Below are 10,000 nucleotides of genomic sequence, written 5' to 3' on the forward strand. Positions count from 1 at the left end.
TGTTCGTGTGTGTGTGTGGAGCGAAAGAGAGAGAGAGAGCATGTAGGTGTGTAAGTGTGTGTATAGGTGTGTCGGTTTGTGTGCGTGCCTGCGTGTGCGCACTCACACTAGCTGTTCTCTATTGCTCGTCCAAACAGGCCCAGTCACAGTGTTTTCTGTCTACATTGAGAACTAGTGGTCTAGCCTGTTCCCTGGCTCTGCCTTCTCTGTCTGTGTATCTCCTACCTGTCCTGAGCTAGCTGCCTCCTCTGTCTGTCTGTCTGTCTGTCTACCTCCTACCTCTCCTGAGCTAGCTGCCTCCTCTCTCTCTGTCTGTCTGTCTGTGTACCCTCCTACCTCTCCTGAGCTAGCTGCCTCCTCTCTCTCTGTCTGTCTGTCTGTGTACCTCCTACCTCTCCTGAGCTAGCTGCCTCCTCTCTCTCTGTCTGTCTGTCTGTGTACCCTCCTACCTCTCCTGAGCCAGCTGCCTCCTCTGTCTGTCTGTCTGTCTGTCTACCTCCTACCTCTCCTGAGCCAGCTGCCTCCTCTCTCTCTCTCTGTCTGTCTGTGTATCTCCTACCTCTCCTGAGCTAGCTGCCTCCTCTTTCTCCTTCATCAGCACTGACCTGGAAAGACAGGATAGGTGGAATCCTCACATTCCTCTCCCCTCTCTGTGTGTCTGTGTGTCTGTGTGTGTCTGTGTGTGTGTGTGTGTGTGTGTGTGTGTCTGTGTGTGTGTGTGTGTGTGTGTGTGTGTGTGTGTGTGTGTGTGTGTGTGACGGGAAGGAGGCTAGGAGATGTGTGCCCTTCGTTGACTGCAGGCGTTGGACCAGTTTCGCTGTGAGGTCACATGGAGGTTTTCCAGGATTCGCAACGCACACACACACACACACACACACACACACACACACACACACACACACACACATTCGTCAGTGATGCATTCTGTGCATATTTGACCACAGAATTTCTCAGACACAGGATTTGCAGGACAGGACTCGCACATGACAACACTTGTCTTACACACACGACACTCTGACACACACACACACACACACACACACACACACGACACTCTTACACATCTCACCATAGGTAGTTATCGAGAAGAGGAACCAAACCAACTATTAAAGTATGATGAGAAGCACAACCTAAGGATTGAAACATGTTTATCATCAGATTCTTATAAAACAGACAATGTTGCAGGATGGGTCTCTGATGTGGTATGGTGGTGTGTGTGTGTGTGTGTGTGTGTGGGGTGTGTGGTGTGTGTCTGTCTGCGTGTGTGTATGTCTGTGTTGTGGGCGTGTGTGTGTGTCTGTGTTGTGGGCATCTGTGAGTGTGTGTGTGTTGTGGTCATCTGTGTGTGTGTGTCTGTGTGTCTGTGTGTGTGTGTGTGTGTGGAGGATGGGCTGTCAGACAGCGTGGTTGACCCCCAGACACACACAGCTCACAGACGCACAACAAAAATCGTTTCGCTTTTTAGTGTAGCTCGATACATGTCCATAACATGTGTGTCTCTTCCTCCCCCCCCCCCCCAGGTCTGTCCCATGCCAGGGTGGTCTCGGTGTCCCCTGGGCCCCTGATCCGCGTGGAGGGCCAACCCGTGGCCCTACGCTGTGACGTGTCGGGCTACGAGGGTCCCAGGGAGCAGGAGTTCGAGTGGACCCTGCGGAGGGGGGGCGTCGACGCCCACCCGGTCCAGATCATCTCCTCCTTCGACCCCAAGTACTCCGACACGTCGGTGCGGGGGCGGGTGGCGGGGGGGGACGTGGCGGTGGTGCGTCTGGGCGACAGCTCTGTGGAGCTGAGGATCAAGGAGGTGCGGGCTGGGGACAGTGCCACCTACCTGTGCACCACGCCCAGCACAGACTCCGTCATCAGGGGGAACTACGTGGCGGAGGTGCAGCTCACAGGTGAGTCACATGATCCCACATAGGCTATGTCTTAATGCACGTGACGACTCCACTGTGGTGTGTGTGTGTGGGGGGGGGGGAGGGGTGTGTGTGTGTGTGTGTGTGTGTGTGTGTGTGTGTGTGTGTGTGTGTGTGTGTGTGTGGAACTGGGTACCTTTAAAAGCCAATAGACCACGACACTGCCATGTATGAACCACCTCAACTACACTATATGGACAAAGGTATTTTGGGCATTTAGCAGACGCCTTATTCCAAAGCGACTTACAATCAATACATTTGACTAAGCAAGTGAATCATCAATCCACCAGTCGTAGCAGGAAGAGTAATCTAGCTCAGGCCCGGGGCCATTGGCAGTCTCAGTGATAGAAGGATTTTTTAAATTTATATATATATATATATATATATATATATAGACATTGGAGAACAGAGAAACAATACAAGGGGGGCAGTAGAAGTCTATGGGACACGGTAAAGGGGAAAAGCGGGTGTCTCAGGAGACGCAGTGCTAGGGGGTAGTAGATGGGGGGTAGTTGATGTCTCAGGAGTATGTGGACACAATTCTGGTCTGGGGCTGTTTTCATGGTTTGGGCTAGGCCCCTTAGTTCCAGTGAAGGGAAATCTTAATGCTACAGCATACAATGTGATTCTAGAGAATTGGACGCTTCCAACTTTGTGGCAACAGTTTGGGGAAGGCCCTTTCCTGTTTCAGCATGACAATGCCCCCATACACAAAGTGAGGTCCATAATGATATGGTTTGCTGAGTTTGGTCTGGGAGAACTTGACTGGCCTGCACACAGAGCTCTGACCTCAACCCAATCCAACACCTTTGGGATGAATTGGAACGCCGACTGCGAGCCAGTCCTTCTCACCCCGCGCTAGGAGGGGTCTGGGGGCATGTGTGTGTCCCCCTCCACCCCACCACCCCCCAAGAAGACGTTTGGTTTTGAGGGGGACCGTGTTGCCTGCTTCTAACATTAGGGGTGACATGTCCTCCACACCCCCCCACACACACACCTTCCTATGCCCTAGCTGTATAATCATACTACTTCACTTGCCCCCCCCCCCCACACACACACACACACACTCATCATCTACATTACACTCCTGTCCAAGGTAGCAGTATGTTTCATGATGTGGGAGTACACTGATGGATTTGTTCATTATTGTGAAAGTGTGTGTGTGTGTGTGTTTGTGTGTTACCTCCGCTACATCTCACACACACACACACACACACACACACAGCAGATGTCAGGTGGGAGTATTTGGCTCGTGTCAAATGGGGGAGGGGAGGGAGTCAAATGGGGGAGGAAGGAAGGGAGGGAAAAGGGAGGAAAAGAAAGATAGATAGAACCTGTCAGAGGTGTAGAGTGGTGAGATTATCAAATGTGCTGCTGTGGTTTAAAGTCTGGATGAGATACAGAAACATGGAATAATTGAATTAAACTGAAGTAGATATGCTGTCCCAGGGTGTGTTCCACCCACAGTGAGTGTGTGTGTGTGTGTCCCCGCATGTGTGGAGACCACCATGGAGTCTGTCTTTACAGAGTAGTGTAGCACCCTTCCTGGTCTATGGGAGTGCCTGAGCAAACAGCATTGTGTGTGTGTGTGTGTGTGTGTGTGCGTGTGTGCGCGTGTGTGCGCGTGTGTGTGTGTGGTGTGGTGTGTGTGAGATTCTTTTTCTTTTGTAATTAAGTGACCTTAAGTCACATTAAAACACACAGTTATGATGTGTGTGTGTGTATGTGTGTGTGTGTGTGTGTGTGTGTGTGCCGCCCTTCCGCACCGAACAACATACTTATCGACTCGGAATGTTTATTCTGCTATGACAACCGCTCTGCAGAGTGATTGCGTGCAATTACCTAGTGCTTGTTCTGTCTCTTTCACTTTCCCCCGTACCTGAGCATAATGGAGAACACGTCTAGCTGGTTGGAGGACGGAGGGTTTCGTCACTGTCTGATGATGTTGACAGTTGCTAAATGGGAGCTGCCAAAAGACTGTCAGCGCTTTGTTTACCATGGCACCTCAGAGAGGGAGGGGGAGAGAGAGAGAGACATATCCAAATATGATGTACTGTAACTGTATATACTTCATCCTGCTTTGAAACAAGGAAAGAACGTCAAGAAAGCACAGTAACCATGAGAGAGAGAGAGATTGGGAGAGAGAGATTGGGAGAGAGAGATTGATTGATAGAGAGGGATTGATTAATCGAGAGATATTGATTGAGAGAGAGAGAGAAAGAGATTGAGAGAGCGATTGATTGAGAGATATTGATTGAGAGAGAGAGATAGATTGAGAGATATTGATTGAGAGAGAGAGAGAGAGATAGATTGAGAGAGCGATTGATTGAGAGATATTGATTGATAGAGAGAGAGAGGTTGTTTGATCGAGAGTGAGAGAGAGAGGGATTGATTGATTGCAGGACACTGGGATACAGATCTGCGTAGGAGAAGGTAGTCCAAGTCCACCTCTCTCTAGTTGACTCAGCTGTGACAGTTCACAGGAAACTGGAGTCAACTGCACGTTTGATGTCTGATGGGATTATCACGTCTAAACCCTCTCTTACGCTCGTGTTGACATCACACTGAAAGGGGCGAGTGTGTGTATGGCTGTGTGTGGCTGTGGCTGTATGTGGCTGTGTGTGTGTGTGTGTGTGTGTGTGTGTGTGTGTGTGTGTGTTTGTGAGTGCATGTGTGTGTGTGTGTTTGTTGGTATTTGTTTATCACAGTGTATGAAGCCAGAGATGACTCTTGGCAGTGTGTGAGTGTGTGTGTGTGTGTGTGTGTGTGTGTGTGTGTGTGTGTGTGTGTTGGCAGTGAGAGAGGATCACTGAGATGGAACGAACTGAAAGGACACAGCATTTGATTGGCTAAGTGGTTTACGGCGGTGTGTCTCCATGACATTCTCTGTCCTGTAGTAGAGTTGATATTCTAATGTGTGTTTAATCCCATGGGTGCGTTCAGCAGTAGTCTGCTAGTAGCTTAGCTGTAGCTTAGCTGTGTCTCTTCGTCTCCCCCTTCCTCCCATTTGCATTTATATAAAATGATAAGTTGAGGTATGAGGTGAGGTAAAGTGAGGTATATTTATATAAAATGATAAGTTGACGTATGAGGGGAGGTAACATGAGGTATATTTTAGGGATGCTCCGATTTATCGGCCACCGATTTAAATCGGCTGATTTCACTCCAAATGACTCGATCGGTGATCGGCAAAAATGGCCGATCGCAAAAACCGATTATTTTTATTTATTTTTTCCTGGGGAAGACAGATAACTGAACAGAAAACATAGGAGGACGTAACAGTATGTAAACCATGAAGGCCACGTTTATGATGTCTTTTATACAGCCATATCGACTGACTTGGGCTTCAGGCCCTAACTGGGTGATAGGCCAGACATTTACTATGCCATAAAAATGGGTCTGCGTTTGCTTGGTGCCTAATGGATCAAAACTTTTGTCTAAAAAGCAAAAAATATGTAGGCTATCCAGTCAGTAGGCCTACAGTTATGTATTTAAAAAAAAATCGGTATCGGTATCGGCCCCAAAAATCCAGATCGGAGCATCCCTAAATATAAAATGATAAGTTGAGGTATGAGGGGAGGTAAAGTGAGGTAAAATAGCCACCATTTGGTTTTGCTTTCACATGTTTTATTGCCGGTGTTTTAAAGTGGAATGAATAAAGGGGCGGTATTCATTTACAGAAGGTGACCTACCACTGGTTATTGTACATTGTGTGCATGTCTGTCTGTCTGTCTGTCTGTGTGTCTGTCTGTGTGTCTGTCTGTCTGTGTGTCTGTCTGTCTGTCTGTCTGTGTGTCTGTCTGTCTGTCTGTCTGTGTGTCTGTCTGTCTGTCTGTCTGTGTGTCTGTCTGTCTGTCTGTCTGTGTGTCTCCAGTAGTAACCGTCTCCTCTCCTCCCTAACAGTGATCGCCGACACCCTCAAGGTGTCCCCCTCCCCCCCCCCTCCCGTGGTCCCCGAGGGGGGTGACATCACCCTCTCCTGCAACCTCACCCGTCAGCTGGCCCACCCCACCTACCTGTCAATCACCTGGTCGCTACGGAAACCGGGCTCCGCCTCTCCTGAGGAGATCCTGACCTTCGGCCCCGAGGGGGGTGTGACCACGGGGCCCGGCTCCGCCCAGCGCTACGCGGACGGAGGGATCCAATTGGCCCTCGGCGGCGACGGGGTGTTTGGATTGGTGGTCGCCGGGGCGACGGCGTCGGACGCGGGGGCGTACACGTGCACGGGCCAAGAGTGGACGCACGAGGAGGGGGCATGGAGGAGCATCGTGGAGAAGACCGCGGAGATGGGGGCGGTGGCTGTCACACCTACTGGTAAGGAGGGGAGGGGAGGGGGTTGTTATGGCTGGAGGGAGGGGAGAGGAGAGGAGAGGAGAGGAGAGAGGAGAGGAGAGAGAGAGGAGAGAGAGAGGAGAGAGAGAGGAGAGAGAGAGGAGAGAGAGAGGAGAGAGAGAGAGAGAGAGAGAGAGAGAGAGAGAGAGAGAGAGAGAGAGAGAGAGAGAGAGAGACCTAGGGGGATGGAGGGAGGGAAGGAGACATGGAGAGAGGAGGGGAGTTAGAGAGGCCTAGAGGAAGGGAGGGAGGGAGGGAGAGAGACCTAGAGGGATGGAGGGAGACATGGATGGAGGAAGGGAGACAGGCCTAGAGGGAGGGAGGGAGAGAGGCATAGAGGGAGGGAGGGAGAGAGGCCTAGAGGGAGGGATAGAGGGAGGGAGAGAGGCCTAGAGGGAGGGAGGGAGGAAGGGAGAGAGGCCTAGAGGGAGGGAGGGAAGGAGGGAGAGAGGCCTAGAGGGAGGGAGGGAGGGAGGGAGAGAGAGAGGCCTAGGGATTGTAGTAATTTTTTCTCCACCAGTGTTTCTTTGTCTGCTCAAGAGGCCCTTGACTGAGAGCATCTTAGCTTTCTTCCTCTCCCCTCTGTTAGCACACTGAGACCCCCCCCCATACCCTTCTCACACACACACACACACACACACACACACACACACACAGGACTGGTTGTGCTGCAGTTGCCTTGGACACTTGTATTGGGGGAACCATATCCCCATAAAACTCTCCTGCCTGGGCCTTCATTAAGCTGGGGGGAGAAGACTGAGAGTCTCTCTGGAAAGGCCAGAGAACTCATACTACAGGAGAGGGAGAGGGAGGGAGGGAGGGAGAGAGAGGGAGAGAGAGAGAGAGAGAGGGAGAGGGAGAGAGAGATTGTGTGTGTGTGTGTGTGTGTGTGTGTGTGTGTGTTGGCCTGTGGAGGACACACTCACAATGGATGATAGTCTGGGACCGCAGGGAATACACAGATCCAATCTGAGAGAGATGGAGGGAGGGAGAGAGAAGAGAGTGATAGATCAGACAGAGAATGAGAAAGAGAGTGAGAAAGATACTGTAGATAGATGAGAGAGAGAGACACACAGGAGAGTGTTCTGGCGTTAGTCTTTCAGACCGTATCTAAGTACCAGAGTATCCAGGCAGCCAGTATTGACTCAGCGAGACTCAGAGAAGTCCAGATAGGACGGGAGTCACACAGTGTGAGCTTTGTCACGGTTCTCCTTTTAAACACACATCACTCGCTCCCATCACACTATCTATCCCACCTACCCACCACCTACTGTCTAAGGACTGGCTATTGTTGAGGTGTCCAGGACTTGATTTGATATCCCCCCCCTTAGGCTGGGCTCCACGTCCTCCTGCAGGCCAGTGTCTGTGTCATTAACACTAGAGCAGCCGTGGGGTGGGGGGGGTCATTTGACCAAGTGAGTAAAAAACGAATTATACCTTTGCACTCGATCAAATTTCAGGACCCTCCTTTCATGACTTTTTTTTTTAGATATGTGCGTTCTACCACCCAGTATCCTTACATTTTCAGGATCATTTCTTGGATCTCAAGATTATCACAGGATAAAATAGTATAAAGCTATTTGAAGTTTTTCTGTGTAGGAGGCAGGCTAATTTACAAGCCAACTAGTGGTCGTTGTGTGTAAGTAGCAGCTTCCCATTATAAAGACTATGGTCATTTGACCCCTGAGGCGGCTCTTATAGTCGGTCAAAGAGGCACGGCTGTCCTATTGTTAAGATGCTGTACATTTTCCACTATTCTTCACTATTCCCTCAATGATGAACTAAATGTTAGTTGTTGTTTTTTTCCTTCTATGAAGCCTGAAGCCTTCCCCCCCATGCTATAGCCGCTTTTAATTCTTACCCTTTCATACTTGACATTTCCACAGATTCTAGTATGTTCACAATTGGCTTTTTAATAAACCATAATCCCTTTTTTTCTGTCTTTGTGTGTTTCGACTCGCTGTTGGCAGTTGGGACTTTGGATTTCACCAGTTTTTAATCAGATTTGTATTACATTTTAATCTCCCTTCTCCCTATCTTACTGTTGACTGTTTGGGGGTATAGGACGTGGTGCACCGCGGTGCCAGATTGTAACTGGTAAATGGACTGACTTATATAGAGCCTTATTCCAAAGCTCTTTACAATGGCCTCTCATCGGTTCTAACGTCAGCCATGTTGTTTTCGTCCCCCTCCCCTCCCTCTCCCCCTACCCCCCCCCCTCCCTCCCTCCCTCCCTCCCCCCCACAGCCCAGTCCTTGGTGGTCTCCGCCCACTCCGACACCACCCTCAACATGGACGACACCCTGACCCTCACCTGCGCCGTCGCCGCCGGCAACCTGCCCTCCCTGGCCCTGGAGGTCACCTGGCAGGTCGAAGGTCGCGAGGTGGTCAGCCTTGGCCGGGACGGGGTGGTCTCAAACGGGTCCGCGCTGGTGGGACTGGAGCGGGCGGGGCCGGGCGAGTTCAGGCTGGTGGTGAGGGGGGTGGGGAAGTCGGACGAGGGGCCCTACACGTGCAGGGTCCGCGCCTGGGTCAGGAGAGGAGGGAGAGGAGGAGGGTGGTACCAGGCTTCGGAGAAGACCTCCAGCCCAGTCCGGGTCCTGGTCACCCAGATCGGTGAGTTTTGCCCTTTTTTAAACTCGTCACTGTTTTTGTGTCGTGTTAGAACTGAATCGAGGTGAGCATGGATAGCTGGGGATTGATTGTTAAAGGTTTGACATTTACGGAATACGCTTTTTGGTGCAGTTTAATCAACGCAACGTTGTTCATAATAAACCCACCTCAACTGTTTGCCCCAAAAAAACATTCCCAATGAAATATTGACCAAAGTGACGACTTTGTTGTTGTTTGAATCCCAGATTGTCCCTTGGGGTAATTCTTACGTGCATACCTTTGTTATTAAGGGTTGGATTGGGGGGTAAGACCCTGCAACATACTAGGGTCATGTCCAGGGGGGGTGTACTTGTACATCAAGCTGCCTCACGCTACAGAAACAGCAGATAGGCTCCTGCCCCCTGAGGGCCATTAGGCTCGAGAACCATCGGTTCTCAAGGCTACTTACTTTTACCGTAGTTATGTAGTTATGTCCAGCAGCACCAAAACATCCTTTTAGAAATGCCAACGCTAATTATGTAACAGCTATGGGCTTATTTATAGGCAATGGGCTTATTTGTGAAGTAATATTTAAATCAAAGAATGTCTTCATAGCTCTCTTCCTGAGTACAGTTTTTAAGGGCACCCAGAATTCCTGCCAGAACTCTTCAGATTTGCGAGAACCCTAATAAATAAAAACGATCGGTTATACAGCTCTGTGCTACTACAGCTAAAAGGATGTTGTAGTGCTTAATGGAAAACTACTCGAAACGGCTGGCTCTGTTTACTCTTGTTCTGTCTTCAAGTTGAGACCGGTAAAGTAAGCACTTAAAAACCATTTGGGTCGATCATAGAAGGATACACACACACTGCCTTACAAATGAATGTAAAACTGTCAAAGTAGTGAACCATCCCTTTAAGTAGTGAACCATCCCTTTAAGCACCAAGACTGGAAACGGAGGATCCTTCCTTACCCGCTACATGCATGCTCAATCACACCATGCTTTTAATTCATGTTTTATCCTGTGCGCACACACACACACACACACACACACACACACACACACACACACACACTCGTCGCAGCAAGCCCAGTCCATTAGTCAGGCCTTTTGCTGAAACCCCCCCCCCCCCCCCCCAGTGTGAAGAGGATTGATTAGTCA

At 50.0% G+C, this 10,000-nt stretch overlaps 1 protein-coding gene across 1 annotated transcript in view; it reads left to right on the forward strand.

Annotated features, from left to right (window-relative positions):
• The window catches only part of ptgfrnb (prostaglandin F2 receptor inhibitor b), a gene marked incomplete at both ends in the record, with an annotated part of 44,245 nt that overhangs the window by 6,553 nt on the left and 27,692 nt on the right, over positions 1-10,000 (forward strand). The window contains 3 exons of the mRNA XM_080527176.1: positions 1,521-1,895; positions 5,817-6,227; positions 8,493-8,861. Coding sequence (XP_080383302.1) covers positions 1,521-1,895; positions 5,817-6,227; positions 8,493-8,861 — 1,155 coding nt within the window. The remainder of the gene's footprint in view (positions 1-1,520; positions 1,896-5,816; positions 6,228-8,492; positions 8,862-10,000) is intronic.

Source organism: Nansenia antarctica, assembly GCF_963989245.1.
Source record: "Nansenia antarctica genome assembly, chromosome: 3".
Classification (NCBI taxonomy): domain Eukaryota; kingdom Metazoa; phylum Chordata; class Actinopteri; order Argentiniformes; family Microstomatidae; genus Nansenia; species Nansenia antarctica.